Here is a 22755-nt window from a genome sequence, read left to right on the forward strand (position 1 = left end):
GACATGCAGCTTCTAGTTATGCCTACGCAGTGCAAGTTTGTTTCAAAAAGGAGCCAAAAATCGCGAAAGTCGGAGATGTCACTGTGACCCATGAAAGAGCTTTGTCATTGGGCTGTGAAGAAGTGTTTTGGTCATACCTATCGGCAGATAACAACAATTTCCAAAATCGAGGTATTATTTTAAAAGTTATTGGCAAAAAGATTTTAATGTCACGTCACTGGTCATTTGATTTGTACGGTTAATTTGAACGGGGAAACTTGTCAGCTTGTGTGTTTTGTTTTATCTAATGGTTTGTGATTACACAGAAAAAAATGTTAGTTATTTTAATTTAAATAACATTTTGTTGCCAAAACCCCCGTACCCCCTCAGCTACGATCAGGGACAAAACTTTGTACACTGGTTTAAAATAAAATTCTCATATCAAACAAAAACAATTATTCCTTATGTAAAGTTATGCTTAAATATATATTTAATTTAATATGTTACAAGTATTGGAGCAATATCTCCAGTTCATATCTATTGGGACTCACACATTTTTCTAATCGAACCATTGTTTTAAAATGGAGCCACCTAAAATTCGGTTGCGTGCATGTGTATTTTAAAATTAGTTTACTGAGAAACGGGCACTTGACTATAGCTTTCAATCTTACTTAACATATACAATTTTTGCTGAATGTTAATGATGAATGCCAAACTGACAGCACGTAAAGTTCTAAGCATTTTCATATTGTTACGAGTGTTCTCGTAACAAAAATGTGTTTGTTGTTGAAGCACAACAAAATTTACATAAAGACGTGCAAATAGGGCGAAGGAAATTATTTTAGATTTTGGTTCCCATTGCTGAGCTTCGAAATTAAATTTTCCCTAAGGCCGCATAAGCAAATAAATTTCGGCAGGGGAAATGAGAGCGAAATATCGAGGGGACTTGAAAGTCGAGGACAATGGATATTTTGTTAGAAAGCAGAAAACTTTTTGTAAGTTTGTTTTTTTTTTTGTTTATATTGCATAGAGTTGTCTACAGAATGTATTTTAACAACGATTTTACAGCAACCTTAAAAAAGCCCACAACATCACCTTTTAGGTATGCAATATATTTTTTAGCAGGGCAGCTTGTAACAAGAATCTTGTAGTCGAGTTGCAGGTGATATTTTTATTTTTGTTACTACTAAAATATTGGTCGCTTTATGGTCCTTTAATCATAAACTAACCCTTAGAACTCCCATTTAACAAATCCACATGTCTGAAATTGATTTAAGTCAAGGCTATGCAAAGAATACTCATTAATGTCAAATGGCAATTGCGGCAATCAAAAGCACAAGCAACAATATCAGCAAAAAAAAGTAGTAACAAAATAACGACAAAACTTTTCTTGTTGCCTAAAATAACGACTCCCAAAGAAAGCAAATCAAGTTTTCCGGCTAAAATGTGAAGCAACATTTCGTTCGTGTTGAGAATTTTCTGCAGACGCCCCCAAGGTTATGTTTTGCTTTGCCGCTTTCGTCTAATTTTTGCGAAAACAACAACCGGCACGGAAGGAAAAAAACAAACCACCCACACAAACACAGTCACCAACACAAACAAGAGACCAACAGCTGTAAAGGTAATAAACAAAAAACCACCAGCCAAAACAAAAATAACAGCGCAAAATGACTGCGATGTCCTAGTCCAAAAATAAAAGAATCAAAGCTAAACTAGAGGGGACTACTTGATACCCATTACTCACCTAATAAATTTCAAAGCAAATGTTTTTGTTGGCCTGTAATGACAACAAAAGCAAAGAGCGAGCAGCACCCCACTTCCTGCTACAGCGACCGTATCTTATGCAGAGCAGCGGCAGAGCACGAACAGTATAAAATCGCTGTCACACAATTTGGGTGTCAGCATTTACTAGTTTGCGTGCTCTCCGATGCTCTCCGCCGCTCTTCATAGACCCTCATAACAAAACGTAATTGCCAATAACTTTTAAAATAACAGCTCGATTACTAAGGTCTAACATGTCCCAGAGTGATTTCGCGTTAGAATGATTTTTGAAATACACTGGCGCTGCGTAGAGTCACTAGAATCTGGAAAATCTCTAGCATATATAGTTTACGAGATCTCGATAGCCCGGTCATACAGACGGACCGAACTTGCCTAGATCATGATCATGAATATATATACTTTATACATTCGGAAACGCTTCCTTCTAACTCTTACATACTCATCATACAATATACCCTTTTACTCTATGAGTGTATAACAATTTGTGTTAATTTTAGTTCGATTTAAAATTACAAAAATTATAACAAAAGAGTTTTATAGTTAATATAATTTGTATACCCTTGGAGAGGGTATTCTGATTTCAGTCAGAAGCTTGCAACGGAGTAAAGAAGCCATTTCCAACCTTTTAAAGCAAATATATTCCTGGTCAGCATCACTAGGAGAGTCGATATAGCCGTATCCGTCCGTTTGTTTCTACGCAAACTAGTCTCTTAGTTTAAAAGCTATCAGCATGAAACTTTCCCAAAAGTTGTCTTCCTATTGCAGTGAGTAAAATGTTTTTCATTTTTCGTCACGACTTTTTTACCTCGTAAAAATCTTAGCCTTTTATAGCTGATTTCTCGCTAAACTAGCTAGTTTTTAAAAAAAGTTCTTCTATATTCGAGGATACTAAAATCAGCCCTTACAATTTTTTGAATCCGACAAAAAATATTATATTTCGAATTATTATTGAAGGGGACATAAGATCCTATGCAAAAACATTGATAATTTTACCAAATCGTGCCCATAAGCTCCAAGTAAAAAACTAAATTATAGCACATCGCTTTTAACGCTCTCTTTCCTGAACCCCTATCACTCTCTCTTGTAAAATTTCCCGATTTGGGTAATAAACTAGCGCAAAAAGCGATAATAACAAGAAGGAAAGCAAACTTCGGCAAGCCGAAGTTCATATACCCTTGCAGCTATTGCATTAATTAATTACTTTTGAAAACATTTAAATTATGATTTACTTGAGTATGTGCTAAAAAAAAACATTAAAACTATGATGATTTGCAGCTCAATTATTAGATAGTTATTTTATATATTTTTATTATTTCTATGGGAGCTATATGATATAGACGTCCGATTTTGATAAAATTTAAACCATAATTCTGAAATAATTAAACATTGCTATATGTCGAAGAACTAAACAAAAAATTAAAAAACAGCAAAGTTATAATTTTTTTTCATTTATTTTTCCGATTGTTCCTATGGGAGCTATATGCTATAGTTTTTTTTTCATTTATTCATTTATTTTTCCGATTGTTCCTATAGGAGCTATATGCTATAGTCGTCCGATCCGGCTCGTTCCGACTTATATACTACCTGCAATAGAAAGACAACTTTTGGGAAAGTTTCATGCAGATAGCTTTAAAACTGAGAGACTAGTTTGCATATAAACGGACGGACAGACGGACAGACGGACGGACAGACGGACAGACGGACGGACAGACGGACATGGCTAGATGGACTCTACTAGTGATGCTGATCAAGAATATATATACTTTATAGGGTCGGAAACGTCTCCTTCACTGCGTTGCAAACTTCTGACTGAAATTATAATACCCTCTGCAAGGGTATAAAAACAAAAATTCGTTGTGGGGTGTAATATTAAAATATTTTTTTAAATCTTAAATTGTTTTTGTTTTTAAGAAATCAAAAACTTATTGAGTTAAAAAAATGTGTGGTGTTTGAATAAGTTATGGAGAAATCAATGCAAAAGAAGTGAAGTCAATAGGATCACTACATCCAAAGATATAAAATCTGCTTTTGAAGGGTATTTTATGGTACGTGTGTTATTTTTAAATTTAATATTAAAACTAAAAAGAATAATATTTCACTTACAAAACCCTGATACACGTATTACTTATTATTATTATTTTTTATTATCTGTAAAAAAATGTCTCTTTCTTTAATACACCAAAAAATAGCACAATTTTCTACTCACACCTAGTGAAAAGCTCACAAATAAATACACCCGCCACAACAACAACAAAATCGCAAGGCAAAAGATAAAAGAGCGCGAATGCTGGAAATGTTTGCGCGACGCTGCAAGCGTTACATGTGTCACAGGCCCCCAAAACCCCGCCCATCCCCACCGCAACCCCCTGACCATGAAACCAGACGTGAATAACTGCCGGCATTGCAAAAAAATAGAAAACCAACCCAAAAAGCGGCGGCTAAAACAAGATTCGTGAGCGGTGGTGCAGAAGTTTGATCAGCGACATTCCTTCGGGCGGACTCTTATGTAAGTTTCGCCGCGTGGAACTCAAAAAACACCAGCTACAACAGCAAAACTCGGATCCGAACAGATTGCAATCAGAACGATACGATACGCAGAACAGCACAATTAAAAGTTTTCGGTTTCGCAAAGATTTATGCGGCAGATGCCGTTAAAGGTCCTAAAATGTCCTTATAGTTGGTCAGGGTTGCTATGATAGGTCTACCTAAAGACTTTATCTGAGCATAATTTAAATTCCGGCAAAGAGAACAACAATGAATCAGGTATAAGTCAGCATGAATGAAAGCGGTTGTTGCGCTAATATAATTACTATTACTGATTATAATCAATAATCGAGAATGTTATTTAATTATTCATTAAAGTAGTTAACTTTTAACAACATTGTGCCTACAACGAACATACTTACCACATCAACAAATAAGTTAAGATGGCTACATTGAAAAAGTTACCAAATGGCTTTAACCCTTTAAAAAAAAAACACTATGGTCTGTTTTTATTAAACAGATGATTTTTTTTAACCTAAAAACGTTTCTTAGTGTTCACATTAAAGGTTGTCACCGATTTTGAAAACGACCCTATGTTTTCTTTCCATTAGCCAGCGCCTCGAGTTGAACCCAAGCACAGCCCAATACCAATTACAGAACCCCGCTCAGACTCAATCTAAGGCCAGGACCGAGCAGAAAGTTCACCACCAGCCTCCTCCGACCGCAATCAAATCGAGGTGGCAGGCGTTGCCACCGGCAGCGACAGTTCGGTTAGCCGCACTTAACGCACCAAACTTTTCGGGAAAAAGGCAGCAATTTAAATTGAAATGAGTGCCGCTGGTATTCTAAAAGGTCCTGCATTTAACAAAATGTGACCTAAAATATTCCAAACTACCCATTTTATACCCTTGCAGAGGGTATTATAATTTCAGTCAGAAGTTTGCAATGCAGTGCAGGAGACCTTTTCGACCCTATAATATATTATATTCTTGATCAGTCGATCTAGCCATGTCCGTCCGTCCGTCTGTCCGTCCTTTTTCACGCAAACTAGTCTCTCAGTTTTAAAGCTATCTGCATGAAACTTTCAAAAATGTTGTCTTTCTATTGCAGGTAGTATATAAGTCGGACGACTATAGCATATAGCTCCCATAGGAAATATCGAAAAATTAAATAAAAATAATTTTTTTGACATATAGTAGTGGTTAAATATTTCGGAATTACGGTTTAAATTTCATCAAAATCGGACGACTAAATCAAATAGCTCGCATAGAAATAATAAAAATATATAAAATAACTATCTCATAATTGAGCTGCAAATCATCATAGCTTCAATTTTTTTAAACATATACGCAAGTAAATCATAATTTTAATGTTTTCAAAAGTGTTTAATTCTTGCAATAGCTGCAAGCGTATATGAACTCCGGCTTGCCGAAGTTTGCTTTCTTTCTTGTAAAGCGTAAAATAAAGAACTATGAATCAAGATTTACAACACTTTTACTATTTACTCCAATAACTAATTTCTCAACATTTTTTATGCCTAAGTATTGATTAGGATAGTTTTATGTTAAAAGACCTAAGAGACTAAGTAGTTGGATGCGCCTAGGACACCCAAAAAATAAAACTCGCAGATCTATGAGATTGAGAATGAGATGTAACGCTTGTCTCTGTAAGGGTAACCACATAATTGAGTTATTACACTCGCTGACAACACTGCCCATGGATCGTATAAATTTACTTCAACGAGCAGCTACAAAAACCAAAAATAGTAAACAAAGAAGTTGGGTGGCAGGCGTATATGGCCAAAAGCAAACGCATGACAATTTATGGGATTCTTTCAGAGGTATATCAAGCCAGCGCCTCCATAGGCTACAGCGAAGATAAAAAGCTGTTGTACTGAGAAAAAAAGAGCACTCTTATACTTTTACTGTTATTTAAAGGGAATTTAAGTTACAAAAACTTAATTTTTTCAACAAATGATGTTATAAGTTAGAAATAATGTTTGAAAATGTTTCAACCCTAGTTAATATTTATCTAAGGATAAAAACGTACTAATGGGTTCAGCTGCAGATTTAATTGAGTCATTATTTAAATGTAAGCATATGCAGATATATTTCTTATTTTTTGTTAAATAAATGCTAAAACGGTTTTTTATTTTAAATTGTCCATGAGCAGCTTGTATCTCACGGTCAAGTTTCAAATGGTTTTTGTGATCGTTAAAATAGGAGCCATTGTGCGAGTGTAGGTCCAACCGAAGGCGTTCATATCCCAAAGCATATGATAAGTAACGCAAACACAAAGCCGCTCCTCAGACAGCTAACAGACCCTTCTGATGTACGTGCCTGTGTGTGAGTGTTGGTCGCAAGTGCCACTCCCCCCGTTCCACTTCTGCGCCTCCGCCTCTCCAATCCAATCCGCACATTGTTAGTTCGGTGAAGAAGACGTCGACGTTTCCACCGCTGAACTACGACCTCAAGTCACGGCCCACTGCATATGTATGCGTATTAAGGACCCTCCAGACACAAACACAGTCGCACACAGATACCGCACTAACTGCCGTTTGGCCTGTGTCAATATGTATGTAAATAAGCGGGAAAACAAGTGGTTATAAATTTCCAAGGATGATGATGCCGGGCGACTGTCGCTGCCGTTGCGTATGAGTATAACACATTGCGTATACGCACCATCGACGCCGAAAGCCGTCAACCAAAATAACCCATACGCATAAGGAACTCGTATGTGTGTGTACCCTAATTATAATGCCCTAAGGAAGGGACCTCAGTGATACAAACTCAATAACAAAACGAAAATAGACAAAGGCAAAATCGTGTGGAAAAATAAATAAAAATAAAATAAAATAAAATAAAATAAAAGCAAAGTAAACGTAAACATGAGCAAGATGAGATGAGAGTGCTGGAAAGTAATGAGGCGAGCATTGAAGAAAATAAAGGCCAATGTAAAGGACTCATCGACCACGGTACAGAATTAATTATCGTTTTTTAAGTCACTCCACTGACCCACCCTTTCCGTGTTTATGTCCTGCATCCTTGAAAGTTTTAATATGTTTATTTATATAAACGCAGAGCAATGTAGCCTGCGTTGCGTCGTCAATGTTGTTTATTCCTGCTGCTGCTGCTTTTGTTGTATATTATTTTCTCCTATCCGAGCCATTTTGTCCCATGAAACCCGTTTTACCACCCACCTTAAGTATAAGTTGCCCACTACAAGTTTGCAGCTTTATTACACTTCTCATAGAATCCCATAAAATTAAAAGCAATTTTGTTGTTGCAAATACTTTAACTTTCGTTCTTTCCCTTGTTGGGATGAAAGGTTCTGGTTGAATTGCACGACCAGAAGTCCCTTTCATCGAAAAAGGGGTTAAAAGGTCAAATGGAATGGTACTTTAGATGTTTAGTTACCGTTTAATTTTAGGAAAGAAATTATCATTACTTTTTTTAAGTTAACATATGTAAATCTTAAGTGTTATATGATTCATTTTCTTTGAAAAAAAAAATTAAAGTATTACGTTTTAACTATTATTTTTTGTTGCTTAAACGTTAATAACATTCGTTTTATGGACATCTTGCTAGGTATGATTATATATGAAATAATCAAACTTAAAAACTGCAAAGTATTTACATATAAAGTATTTTTTTTAAGATTGTCACGAATACCTTATCGTTCTCCCTTCCCTTAATAACTGCGTTTTGTTTTCGTAGTGAACAATCGATTTTTGGTTCAAAACACTATTTAAGTGGAACAACAATATTTGATCCAATCCAAACAACATACATCATTAATAAAAAGCTTCCAGAGACCAACATGTGTGTCCTGGGCCCGTTTTTTAACCTTAACAACAACAGCCACCATGTCGTTTTCATTGTCATTTTAAGGCAATTCGAGCTGCCATGCCATCTCAGAACTTTCCAGCAGATTATTTATTTTGGCCCAGTGACAACAAAACAGGAGCATCAATCATTTCCGGGCAATCGGATGACAATGCCCCAGGAGCAGTCGGGAGGAGTAGGCCCGACGGAGCATATTTTTAATATATAAATGAAAGTTTAGACCGTCATGTTGATGAATTGAAATATTGCCGCACGAATGCGTTACGCAGGTAATCAAGCATCAAATTGCCGGGGGCTGGGCCGGAAGAAAAGGTACTCCAGGAATAGACGAATCACAGCCTGAACTTTTCGCTTTAAATTGCTCTAAAGTGGATGTTGGGCTTCTGTGAGTGTGGGTGGTTTATCAAATAAAGTAATCGAAGGAGGGAGAACGATTTACGCACAAGTAAATAAAGTCAGAATGAGTTGGGCGGCCAATGAGGAATGGGATATGTAAGCCTACAAAATATTTATTTAGTCAAATCAATTTTATTGCTATTCGCTTTTTATAGCAGAAGGCGTAGCTTAAAAAAATCCCGCCCTAAATTATGCAGAGGTTGTTATTTCCCATTCCTTTTTGAGTACCTTTGAATTTACGAGGCAGTGCACAGAGAGAACATCAATAAAACACATGAAATGTCGATACTACTGGAAGGTCCATCTGGAACAAATATCTTAATCAAAATGGGGATGGTAGGACTGATGTTTCAGAATTTCGTGGGTACTTCACAAAACTTGACTTGAAATTTTAAACTCGTTACTCGAAAGAAAAAATATTCCATATTCTTGATCAGAACTGACAGCCAAACTCGAATATCCGAACCAAAATAAATATCTTTTAAAAGTATATCAGCTTTATATTAGCCTAGTTATGCTATTCCGAAAAAAATAATGAAAATAGTTAACGGGTTCCCAACAATAAACTTTTCTGTAAAATTATTAAATATGTATTAAATTTTAACATTACATTAAACAGCTTAGAAGGCAACAAAATGTAAGAAAATTGTTTAACTCAAAATCTATTGTTGATTTTCCTGAAAGGTGTCAAAGGTGGGCCTAAAAATTATCTTTAAATCTTGTACTTTAATTTAGTCCTCTACTAGAGCTTCTGTGTATTTTAATGTCCATTTTTAAAAACGCAAGACGTATTTAATCGAACACCTTAAATTAAACACCTGTTGAATTTAAAAATTTAAAGGAAGCTTTCCTTTCAGTGTATGTGCGTGTGTTTTCTCGATTCGTGTGGGTGAATGCCTAAACGTGCATAAAAACGCTCCGAGCCACAGCAGGAAAAACACCAACACCAGCAAACAGATGGAACGTCAGCGGAAGCGCGTGCGTGACAGAGTGTAAATGCCTGTCCGTGTGTTTGTCTGTTGATTTGCTTGTGCAACTGTGTGTGTGCCGACTGAACTTTTAAACTAATTTGAAATTTAAATTTAATTAATTTGTGTGCGTATTTTTTAATGACAATGTCAGGCAGTTGGAAAGTTCCATCGCTTGTGGACAAAATGTTTAACTTGAACGAACCTGATGAAGGCTTTAAATAAATAATGATGTCAGGTGTCGGGATTGCAAATTATACTGAAGAGAGGTTGTCACCTAACAAATTGATCTGAAAGACGCAACTGGGGAGGAAGTACATCACAAAGACCTACTTTTGAGAAAGGTTGTGTCACCTTTCATTTAAAGGAAGGAGGAATATATTTATTCAGAGAAGGAAACAGAATTTATTTTCATCATTACCATTGGTTTCATTTTTTTTGCAATTTACGCCTGCAAGTAGGCTATATATTTCATTCTCATAGAAATATAATTGATTTTAAAGTAAATTTTTAGAAACATCTTGCCACTGAAAACTTTTAATGAGAAATCAAATTGTTTTTGTCTCTCCCTTTTCCGCAGGCAACAGCTGCAGCTCGCCAGCAATTGAAACACAATTATGGCAAATTCGAACAAAGCTTCATCAAAGTTCGTTAACAACAATAAGAGAGGAAATAACTACAAATGCATCTGCAGCGACGGCATCAGTAGGGGCCACAAAATGTAATAGACGAAGGGCGTGGAACTGAAAAGGGCTTGGCGGTGGGCAACGGTCATCGGCGACAGCAACAAGCAACAAGCAACACTGAACCGCTACAACCGACAACGAGCGCAATCACAACAGCAGCAACATTAAGAAACCAAAAGAAACCAAACAAAAAAATACGCAACATAAATGAAGTTAACAATCTGTCAAATTGCTAAATTATTTCTGCTGTTGACAGCCTTCTTCTTTCTCAATTCCCCCAGCGCAGCCTCCTTAGCCCCCTCCTCCTCCTCCACCAACCCCAGCTTCCGCCCAACGGCGGGTGTCCTTGTCCTGCAGGCGGCCAAGACAGCGACAGACTTTGCTACAACGCCAGCTTCGAAACCAGTTGCGGCCACGCGGACTTTCCCCACGACAGCACCAGCAGCAGCAGCAGCAACAGCACTCGGCAGCAATTCAATTTGGCCAACAGCAACACAAACAAAGGGTCCACGTAATGCGCGTGAAGCTGAACGTCAGAAACGTCAAAAGCAACAGCCCGCAACCCAACGGCAACAGAAGCAGCAGCAGCAGCAGCAACAGCAGCAACACAAGCGCCTGCAGCAGCAACAGCAAAAGATACAGCAACAGCAACATCAAAATCAAAATCAACGACTGGCCGTTTTAATACCTTCTTCGCTGCACGTTGATATGACGCATGTGCAACAGGGCTTCCAGCATTTCCTCGACTTTTTCCAACTGCATTTATCTAATGCCAGCGTCGATTTCCTACGTGATGTGGGTGAGTACACACACAAGCCGAAAAACAAACCCATCAGAAACAGGCCAAGCATCCTTGTTTGCCTTGTTTGTTGCCACAGCCTGTGGAAATCCCTGCCAACATGCATTCAGACATCGTGTTTTATCGATGATTTGTGTGTGCCTGATGCTCAAGTTTCCCTTTTTTTTTTTTGTGTTCGCCAAATTACACATGAGTTGGAGGCTGAAGGTGGCCGTTTATAAAGATGAATTGGCCTGACCGTCTGTTTGCTGGGTGTAAATGTTTGCTGGCAGCCAACAGAGGGGAAGTTATGGGAAACTTTGCTAATTGAGTGAGGAAATACAAATCAAGCGAACAAATTAAAGTTGAAGCCATCTAGACTGGAGAATCTTGACGGGAGATTACTTAACTTTTCGAAGTTTTTCACGGCGTTGTCTGCAAACCCAATTTGCATGCATTATGCCTTGATTTATTCAGCTTCGTCTTGCCTCTTGCCATAAATAACCACCCTCGTAGAACCCAAGCAAATTTAAACTAATTTAAGCACGTTCTGCCTTTGACTTTTCCTTGAGTTCGAGGGGCGACGAAAAATGAAATCCAGCAAAGAGCTTTATATAGCTTTAAAAAAGGACATTTTTCTCCTTAACTAAAGTTACATTTCCTGGCTGTTCCCATCGTTAATACTTTTGGTCCATGCTGGTACAAACTTAAAATTTGCGAACTCGAAGTAACAATTTAAAGCCAGTACGTATGAGTTTTGCGATAGTTTCTAAACTAAAAGAACCAGCTGGAGCGTTAAAGGGATTAGCAGCTGTCACTGGTGGGATATCAATTTGCAGAATAATTGGACAACATGGCGAATGCCAATTGCAACGCACGGCATTCGGACTTCGGACTTACGCAACAGCAACATGTGTAAGCATCCAATCAATCCCCACTGCTCTCTGTGAGCTATCTTATATAATGTGTTATTCAGCCCAGGCAAGGTCCCCTTTACATTTTGTCCTGAGGTGAAAGGCAGTGTCCAGCCGCTTTTGTGCCGTTGCCAACGATGGTCAGCAAATAAAGTCGTAGACTTGCCCCGGACATAAATTACAAACGGGGCAGGAAGGGAAGCCGAATGGCAAACGGCAATATGCAACTAGAATCCATTTCAATATTTTGCAAAACATAAAAACCTGCTGCACAGCAAGACAGCCAAGTTAAATTACGGCAAATGGAATTTATTTGTACGGAACGAAACTGTTACGTTAGTTGGGTTCGCAAATTGAATTTCGTTGTCAGGCACTTAAATCAATTTAGATGGCTGTGGGAGCGAGCAAGTTTTACCTGTTATTTATGACACCTGCGAGGCAGACCCTAAATTAAAGATATCAAACTTAAACTATTCGCTTTGTGAACAACAGCAAAATTGTGGCAATCGGCAAAAACTTTGGCGCCAAATAAGTGAGCTCCGAAGTTGGCCATGTGTAGCTGCCCGTGTTTACTCGAAAAATAGCTGCAAAAGAACTGAGCGCAGAGAAAGCAAGTTGAAATAATAAAGCAAATAGCCACCCGAAGAATGTAGGACGACAGGAAAACTTTTTCAAATGGAAGTGCCACCGAGAGTCGAAATTAACTTTCGGCTTATCGCGATCCAAGGCCAAATTCATTTAAATAGCTAAATACTTGGGCAAACCTAATACGGCATAAATATTCACGAACATAAGTTAAAAGTTTTCGGAGCCAAAGTTTTAATTTACAAAGACTATTACTCACCAAGATAAGTTCCTAAGCTGTCGGATTAGAAGGACCTCAGCTCAGGAGCAGCACTTGACGGGCTTCTGATCTCCCAGATATTTTCTGTTCTCTACCGGGCTGTTGCTCCCCTGTCAGAAGCCTTCGGTGCAAAGGAAACTGAATCTCAGGCACTCATAACTCTGTCCACTTGTCGGATACTTGGCCAGTTGCTTGCGATGGCAGCCGTTAACTGGTCATGCCGAGAGCCCAGAGATGGGCACTTGGAGCCCACAAGAGGGACGGCCTCCCGAGAAGCGGTGCTAGCTTAGCTATTTTCAATCCGTATTCAAATAAGAATTCTTTATAGACACTTATTGGATGCGACAAGTGCAGTTCAATTTTGTTTGGCTTTGCTTAAGTTTGTAACTCATTCAAAATTCATCAGAATTAAACAACATGGTATTGAAAAGTGTAGCTAGATGAGCTTAGTAACTATCACTGGAAACAGAATATTTGTCTTAGACTTTCAAACTGGATTAATATTTTTACATAGGTTAATAAACACAAGAAAGTTAGTTGAAAACAATAACTTGATGCATCCAGACAATATCTTAGGCAGCTTATGATATTCGCCTGAGGGAATATAAAGCAAATTAAAAAAATAATATTTTTAACTATAATTTATTTTTTTGCTTCTGTAAGAATCTTAAGAAGTTAGTTTTTTGTTAACATATTGTTAGCAGCGTATATCGCGCGTCTTAGGGGCAGCTCAAACCGCTTCGTTCAACACATATTACGCTTTGACTTTTAGTTATAACTAGCACAATAAAAAAAAATTAGTTTACCTACTATAGTGCTGGGATGTTGAATTAAGCAAATTAACCAATTCAACAGACTCAAAAAGGTAAAGTCCGTAAAAAACGGTCTCTAATATATTTGATATTTAGATTTCTTTAAAGCAATTACTTAACGTAAAAAAGGGGTGATTTTTGCAAAAACTTAAACTCTACTCAACTCATTTTTCACGCATATGAATTTATATAACTCTCACGATACCATATACTATTTCTGCATATTAAAAAAGGTTAGCTGTTTCATTTAGAAGTGATCTATCGTTTTTAGCTTAAAAATTAATTTTGCTTGCTTTGCCATATTTCGTTGGCATCACTATTCAGAAGGCAAGGGGCAACAACTGCTGTCGTTGCAGACAGATTTTCGCTATGAGCATGGGTGCCTTCATCAGCAGTAACAGTTACTACACCGCTTTAGCACATTCCCACATACATACACTCGCAGAAAAACCTCCACCGAGTCAGCTTAAATATGCAGAAGTTTTTTAAATGCCACATAAAATGTTTCTCTTTCTTTTCGCCCTTCCCGATGATGTCGACGACGGCGCACAGATTTAAGTGGCTTCATTAAATTACTCGAGCTGCCCAAATACACGAGCGTTGTAAAGACTTTAAATGCGGGCATTAATGTCGACACCGACGTGGACGTGGACGTGGACGTGGCCATGAACGTGGATGTGAACAAGGACCAAAGCGGCACCAGGGATCGGAATGGGAATGCGAATATGGACGTTGACCCGCCCAGCCAGCCACGTCAGCAACATCAGCAGCATCAGCATCAGCAGCATTTGCAACAGCCAGAGCAGGAGATGGATAAGGAGAAGGAGCAACATCGTCATCATCAGCAGGACTCCAAGGCGAAACAGTTGTCAGCGGGCGTGGAGGCCTCCTTATCCTCTGGCGGGAATGGGGCACTTCGGTGGAACGTTGACCGCAGCTTCTCGGGTCACTGTCATCAGCTGGCCGAGCAACTGGCCCTCGATTTCAATAAGACCGTCGTCCTGTGGCCGTGTCCGCGAATGAAAGTGAGTATTTCCTTACTTTAAGACCGCTGGCACACAAAGGAAAATCTTCGATAGAAGTATTAAAGTGAGGGCAATCATCGGAAGTCTTGGTATAAGTGCAGGTACTTTCAGTAAGAGAATCAATTGAAAATATAAATAAAACTCAAAACGGGAGACTGAACTTTTGAAAAAACTTAAGTAGCAATCTCGATTTTAGGGCAGCTATTTGGTGCCTATATTACTGACTGAATTCTGTCCCCAAAAAAATTTTACTTTTATAAATATAGATAGCTTGGTGAAAAAGTTAATTTTTTTATAAAACTTTGTCCTGGTTTGAATTTATTTTTCTGCTGATAATAAACCTAATAAAAAAATGTTTTTTTTTTAAGAAAGCTGAGGAGCTAATCATGTTGCTATTCAGTTAGTGCAATGGTGATTAACGATATTATGAACGTCGTGTTATTAAAATAATGTGATCTCTATAAATAAATTAGTTCTTAATTTAAAAACGAATGAAAATGAATATATAGATTAGAAAAAAATTCACATTTTTACTCCTGTTGTTATTTGTTTTCTACTGCTATGTTTGTTTTCTACTGCTATTTGTTTTCCACTGCTCACTTGGAAGAGAAACTTAAACTTTAAGCATTTGTGTCTCTGACATAGTCTACTCTGCTCGAAATAGCTGCCAATAAATGTTCTATCTTACTTAACTGACATGTTAAAGCTCCAGCAAATATAGTGTGTTAATTAAGCAGAAGTGTAAGGGTGGTTATTTGGAACATGACTTAAGCCAGCCGCAAGCATTTTGCAGTAGCAATTTTGCAGTTTTCCAAAACAATCTTCAAACGGAGAGAGGAGACAGTTCGCACCACAAAAGTTCATCAAGTCAAGTCCGTGGCTGTGTGTTGCAAGCAAACAGGAAATGGAAAAACCGAGCCAAAGACTGGAGGAAGAAGAGTTTTGGTGGTGGTTGGAGGCAGGGATGTGGGAACTATCCAAAATATGCTAGAAAATTGCCTGATGAAAGCCGACGTTGCCATGAAATTACTTTTTGCGGCAGGTGTTGCACCTGTCTCACCTTCCTGCTCGAGGCTTAGTTGCATGCCAACAAGTGCCCAGAAGAATATCGGACTTAATCCGCCAGCCACGCCCAAATGCTTCTACTTGGCCAACTGTCACACAAAGTTGTGCAACATAAAGTTCGGCTCGTTACTTTTGCATATTTTTATGAGCCCGTCTGGGTGATGGGGAATTTTTTGTGACAATTGATTGACAAGTGCTGAGCGAACTGCTTCCAAAAGTTTGTTAACTTGTTGAAAATGTCAGCAAAGTTATTAATGAAAATCTGTGTGGCCCGAAATCCCCTGACAAACTGTAACAAAATGACTGACAAATGGAACGGTTTTGGGTTCTGCTCAGATAACAGACAACGGCAAAATAATAGAGGCCAAGATAAACAGCATCTGGCTTGTAGAATGCAAATAATTTAGTTGGAAATTAGGCATTAGAGACGATGTGTGTGGTAATGACGTGTTTCAGTGTTTCACGTTGTTGAAGAGCTTTTATTTCATATTCGTTTGCTTAAAGCCTTGGCTCTCCTGCTTCTGGCATGCATTTAAATCACTCAACGAGTGTTGCTGCCGGCTCAAGGCACGTGCCACGCCCCGCTTTCCCAACGTTCCTCTGCCTCTTTCGTCCTTGTTCCTTGTAACGACACATCTTACCCATATAAACCAGTACAATCGTAAAGAAAAATGTTTCAGCCTTGGCAGCTGTTTTTCTCTGTGTATGTATGCTTCTATAAGCTTAGCTGCACTGAGCTGAGCTCGTCTGAGTTTGGTTTATTATCGGAAAGGATATGTATATTTGGCTGTTCACTGCACACCAAGTGCGGTTTGGTTAGTTGCTAAAAGAGCAAGCAACGCGAAAAATATAAGACCCACTAAAGTACAGTCGCTGCTCCTGAAAAATATCGTTGCAACCACAAAAGCGCCACCTAGCGTGGCAGAAGTGCACATTTAGCGAAAGCTGAACACACTAATAATGCTTCTCCTCCGTCAGACTTTTCCATTTTATTATCCCTTTGCTCGCCAGCGAAGGAATGCAAGCCAATATTATGCTGATCAGTACTAAATATGTGGTCACCACGTAAATTATTTACTTTATTATTCATTTCGTAGGAGTTTCTTTTCAGCAAAGTTTCCCCAAAATATTAACTAATCCCTATACCCAGAAAAAAACAGAAAGAAATGAATCATGAACATTTTTCATCAATTCCCTTGTTTTTGCTCTGAATTTTTACCAGAAACCGCATATTATAGTTATGAGTTAAAAAAAATGTAGGCCCAAAAAACCATCGCAGAGGGTATAATAATTTCAGTAAGAAGTTAATAACGCATTGTAGGAGACGTTTCGACTAAAGAAATAAGTGAAAACAATATGACTTCACCGCATTTACTATTCTAATTTCGATTTTAATTTTATTAAAATCAAACAAAAACATAATTAAGCTGTCAAATAGACTTAACTTTGTTGTTTTACGCATAATAATCTAAATGTTTTCGTTTAAAAAAATGTTTCGTTTAAAAGGTGTATAAACTTTCTTTGCCTCCTTTCTCGTTGAAAGGTAAGTTTCTTTTTTAAATTTTATTACGATTTTTAAACCAGACCCATTAGCGCTTACAAAAATCAAAGGATCCATGTGTTGGCGTATGTACAATACTGCGCAATACAATTCCAGTCAATGTGCCCGCTTTAAAGGTATCTCTGTCGGGATCGCATTCCCGAGTCGCTGCTTGCGAATTCTCACAGCTGCCCGGGGGACCAGGGAGCGGTGGATGGAAAAGGGACTCGGAGGGGAACAAAACGCATCACTTGCAACTTTTGTGCGGCATTTGTGTCGCTGATTTAGGGGCGGTTCCAACGGCAACAACGTGGCTAGGCGTATTTTTTTGCCCCCGCAGCGCATAAATATTGCACAGCGCATCACACTTAATTGCACGTTTTGTAACTTTGTCGCTATTTCACTTTCCTCTTGTTGGTTTCTGTTGTCGGTTGACAGTACGCGGTGCAACGTGGCTTATTCTTTTTTCCTTAACTTACGACCGATATACCTGCGCATCATTCAAACTCTGGTGTTATTATTAGGGTAATTAACCTCATTTCGTAGTGTAAGAAATTGAATTTTCATAAAATATTTTATCCGGTCGTTCCTATGGCAGCTATATGATATCGTTTTCGAATTTTAATAAAATGGGAAGCTTAATTTGTCAATATTAAGCCAAAAGAACTTAAAAAAAAAACCATTAATAAAAAAATTAAATTTTTTTTCCCGATTGTAATCGGAGCCACTTCTTGTAAGCCACATATCCGTTCGGTAAAATTATAATATTTTCCGTACAAAATGCTATTTTCACGACATTTTAACCTCGATAAACAAATTTATTTGACTAATAGTAAGAACCTTATCCGCCGATTTTTATTTTTTTTTGCTTTTTGAAAGCTGTGCTATTCCATACAACTTTTCTAGTCTCTTAGATAGAGATAAATGGAGATTAATGTTGCATTTCAATTGTATGCGGTTCCGGACGGTTGATGGGAGTATCTCAAATTCCTGGGAGACAACTGTAATCGTTAAAAGAAACGATTCTTGCCAATCTGGGATGACTTTGCCATTTTTCTCAGTCAACCGATTCAGTCCGTCAAGTCAGAGATGGGACAGTCAGTCACGCTTTCATGCAGTGAGTCACTCATTCAGTCCGTCAGCTGGCACTGCAGTTTATCATGGCAAAAGTGTGGACTCAAACACTAGAAATGCCACCCATCCCCAAGCTAAACCTCCTTTTGTTCCACCGAGCATTTGCCTTTCAGTCAATCAGTTTGACAATTGACAATTGCAAGGCAAGCTGAGAGCTGCATCAATGATAACAATGACATCCGTTCTGGCTGGGCACTGATACGGCCAACTGGGAATAGTTTAGAGTGGGGGATCGTTATCAATGCTAACAATGAGTGGATGACCATGATTGCGAAAAAATAAAAAAGATAAAAAACCACTATTGTATGTAGATATTATGAATAACAACATTTAGGGAATATCCATAGCAGGCAATTAACAAGGGTTGTTTGACAACTCCACATTAATATTATGCGAAAGAAAGCTAGATTTGTCAAACCTTAGATACACGTGCATATAAATAGATATTAAAGGATTCAGTCAAATAATAATGTAAAGATAATTGAGAAGTTATATTTATAGTATGTAAGGCTGCATAAACATCGAATTTGAATATTAATAGTATCCTAAATCCTGCCTGTCCGAGTCATCATAGATTTACCACGCTCTGTTGTGAATTCTCTGTTGCTTGCACGAACCGGTGCTTCAGATTCTCCTGCAAAACAGAGTTTTTGCAGGTCCATGATTGATTGGTGTTTACACGCCTCGACCACGCCCTTCAATGGGTTCACTTGGGATGCCCATGCCCGCGAAGGAAGTGTTCAAATTGAGTTTGGGAATTTTTGTGAATCCTGCTCGCTCTTTTAGCTTTCGCTTTTTTTTTTGGCACTTGTAAATTCCAATTTGCTGCGTTTGTATAGATGGAATGCACTTTCTGCATGTGCCCTCTATCCAATCGAATGATCGAAAGCTTGATGGCTTAAAGCCCGGCCAACACCACGTATGTCTTTGCCCATACACACATCGTCAACTAATCAAATTTTAAGCTGCCTTCCACGGTGGCGCTTGCCATTTCAATGTCAGTGAAACGAAAACTCCATCATGAGTCAACAAACACAAACACAATGAAGTGTAGCGTCCTGTATCCTTTTCTCTTTGTTTAGTGTTTGGGTGTTCAGCAGAAATTGCAGCACATCTGTCAGCATGTCCCACAAAATGTATACCCTCCTCCAAGTGGCCCCACTCATTGCAGTTTTCTAAAAGCTTTGCCTTTGCCGTTCCATTACCACCCCGGCGTATACGTAATATTTCGCCGTAAATTGCAAAGAAAATGAAGCTTTGTTTGCAGCATCATCATCACCAGCAGCAGCATCATAAGCTCGGTGGATGGAGGAGGAATTGGCTTATTTATTATGATGATGCCATGTTTAGGTCAATGCACCGTCTGATGTGCCACGTCGCTTGTAATCAGCCACATGTGGTAAATATGCGTAGAAAAGACAAAAAATATATATATATTCCAATGACGACAAGGAAGAGAAAAGATATAAGCGATGTTGGTATATTTCATACATTTAAAGTAACATACGTACCAAAAGTGCGTGCAAGGCGACTACTGTACAAATTGGCAGAAATAAATATCTGTAGTAATGGTCCGATCGTATTTAACGGTCGAAAGGTATCGTGTTAGCTAAAGGATGTGCATCCCAAGACTTTAAGAAAATCAATTGGCTCAGAAGTAAAAAAAGCGGTGAAAGAGTGAAAGTGAAAGTTTCGAAAATTGGAGCTGCAGAGTGCGGTGGAGCGGAATGTGCCAGTTTTGTGACTTGGTTGTCGTTTTCCTTCGGATACGAGACAAATGAAAACGTCAATCCCTTTGTTTGTTTGTCTGTTTGTTACTGTGTTTATGCTATGAATTTCATGAATTCTTGAATACATGAAATTAAAAGATTATTATCGCTTTATCTTAAAAGCGAAACAATAACGAAGCCATCAATGTATTAAATTTGAAAATGGTTTTTTTATATTTTATACCGATTTTTATACCCTTGCAGAGGGTATTACAATTTCATTCAGAAGTTTGCAACGCAGTAAAAGAAACGTTTCAGACCCTATAAAGAATATATATTCTTGATCAGCATCACTAGGAGAGTCGATCTAGCCATGTCCGTCTTTCCGTCCGTTTCTACGCAAACTAGTACCTCAGTAGTATATAAGTCAGAACGAGCCGGATCGGACGACTATAGCAAATAGCTCCCATAGAAGCAATCGGAAAAAAAATAATAAATAAATTATAACTTTGCTGTTTTTAAATTTTTTTTTAGTTCTTCGACGTATAGTAATGGTTAAATATTTCAGAATTACGGTTTAAATTTTATCAAAATCGGACGACTATAACATAAAGCTCCCATGGGAGCTTAACTTTTTTATTACGCTTTTAATTTTATTAAAATCGGAAACAATATCATATAGCTGCCATAGGAACTCAAATAATTAAGCTGCAAAATCATCATAGCTTCAATGTTTTTAAACTACACGCAAGTAAATCGTAATTTTAATGTCTTCAAGAATATTTAATTTTTGCAATAGCGGCAAGGGTATAGAACTTCGGCCTGGCGAAGTTTGCTTTCTTTCTTGTTATACCCTTGCAGAGGGTATTATAATTCCAGTCAGAAGTTAGCAACGCAGTGAAGGAGACATCTCCGACCCTATAAAGTATATATATTCTTGATCAGCATCACTAGGAGAGTCGATCTAGCCATGTCCGTCTGTCCGTCTGTCCGTCCGTCTGTCCGTCCGTTTCTACGCAAACTAGTCTCTCAGTTTTAAAGCTATCTGCTTGAAACTTTCCCAAAAGTTGTCTTTCTATTGCAGGTACTACCTAAGTCGGAACGAGCCGGATCGGACGACTATAGCATATAGCTCCCATAGGAACAATCGGAAAAATAAATTAAAAAAAATTATAACTTTGCTGTTTTTAAATTATTTTTTTAGTTCTTCGACATTTAGTAATGGTTTAATATTTCAGAATTATGGTTTAAATTTTATCAAAATCGGACGACTATAACATAAAGCTCCATGGGAGCTTAAATTTTTTATTTTGTAATTTTTTTTAGAAATTATTTTTGACAGTTCAGAATTACGCTTTTAATTTTATTAAAATCGGAAAACAATATCATATAGCTACCATAGGAACTCAAATAACTGAGCTGCAAATCATCATAGCTTCAATGCGTTTAAACATACAAGCAAGTAAATCATAATTTTAATGTCTTCAAGAATATTTAATTTTTGCAATAGCGGCAAGGGCATATGAACTTCGGCCTGGCGAAGTTTGCTTTCTTTCTTGTTTTTAACTAAAACGGTGATTTTTGGGCTGTCAGTGGTTGTAAAGCATATGTTAAGTGCCATTTTTCAGAGGCTTACAAAGACAACAGGGGTCCAAAACTCAAATAATATCCGTATAAAATCGATTTACCTGAGGATTGTTAGGATTAATAACTTGTTGGCTTCGTTAATGTTCCTTCTTAAAGACAAAGCGGTAAAACTATTTCCGGATTGTATTTTCTAAAAATTTTTCTATGGTGTAAAAGCTTTGTCGACCTCAAGCATCTATATAAGGAAACCGACCCTCTAACATGTATCAGAAACATATATAACGTTCTATTTGTAGTAAAAAAAAGTAGTTAGGCAGAACTTATGGTGAAAAACGTATTTTTAAAGAAAATGTTGCCATACATAAAATGTTGAATAAAGGACTCCCTTAGGACGACATTTACAAACCATATTTGTTCTGTAAGTTTTTGGGCATTATTTTTAATAATTAAGAACATCTGTCATATATAAACATATTATTTTATAAGAGGTCTATATCTCGAGAAGTATTTATTTATATTTAAGAAACAAAAAGTCGATCCGAGCGTTATCTAATTTGTATAAAATGGAGTACGTATTGCTAAAACCATTTCAGATCTTTTTTTGTTTTGCCTTTTGCTGCGGTCATTTGATTCTGGCAAAATTTTCAATCATAATAACAAATTAGAAATGACTGTAGGTGCCACATCTCACATTCAGGTCGTTCAATTGTTCATGGACAAGTGCTCAGGTATCAACGTATGTGTATCTGTATTTACGTAGTTGTGGATTGGATTGACACTTGTCTGCCGGTCTGCTGAGAGTATTGATTTTTGATTTGCGGTACTCATTGATTTTTAATGCGCATCATGGAAATAAAGAGCAATTTCATTTTTATCCCACGTGACTGCCGTGTTCGTGGTGTGTGTTTGATTCATCTGTGGCAGGAAGTTAAGTTCATTTGACACCACCCAATCACGGTATTTAACAAAAGCACGGTAAAACAATTCGACAGCATTCAAGTAATAACGAGCACGGTCTTTTCTTTTCAGCTGAAATTTCCGGAAATTTGTAGTATTACAAGGGATACGTTTTACGCCGAATTTATTTTACAGTTTTGTTTTAATTTAACGGATCAGAAACCACCAAATATTACTAGCACTAACAATTTATAAAACATACTTATATATAGAATAAATAAACTTTTTTTTATGGGTATATACAAAAAAC

The 22755-nt window shown here is 37.6% G+C and overlaps 1 protein-coding gene across 2 annotated transcripts in view; it reads left to right on the forward strand.

The window, feature by feature from the left end:
• Positions 1-22755, forward strand: part of LOC128251734 (uncharacterized) — a 64956-nt gene that overhangs the window by 14227 nt on the left and 27974 nt on the right. For both annotated transcript variants that reach the window (XM_052978863.1, XM_052978862.1), the window contains exons 3-4: positions 10035-10939; positions 14041-14513. In XM_052978863.1, coding sequence (XP_052834823.1) covers positions 10348-10939; positions 14041-14513 — 1065 coding nt within the window. In that variant the 5' untranslated portion in view covers positions 10035-10347. The remainder of the gene's footprint in view (positions 1-10034; positions 10940-14040; positions 14514-22755) is intronic.

The sequence above is a fragment of the Drosophila gunungcola genome, chromosome 3R (assembly GCF_025200985.1).
Source record: "Drosophila gunungcola strain Sukarami chromosome 3R, Dgunungcola_SK_2, whole genome shotgun sequence".
Lineage (NCBI taxonomy): Eukaryota > Metazoa > Arthropoda > Insecta > Diptera > Drosophilidae > Drosophila > Drosophila gunungcola.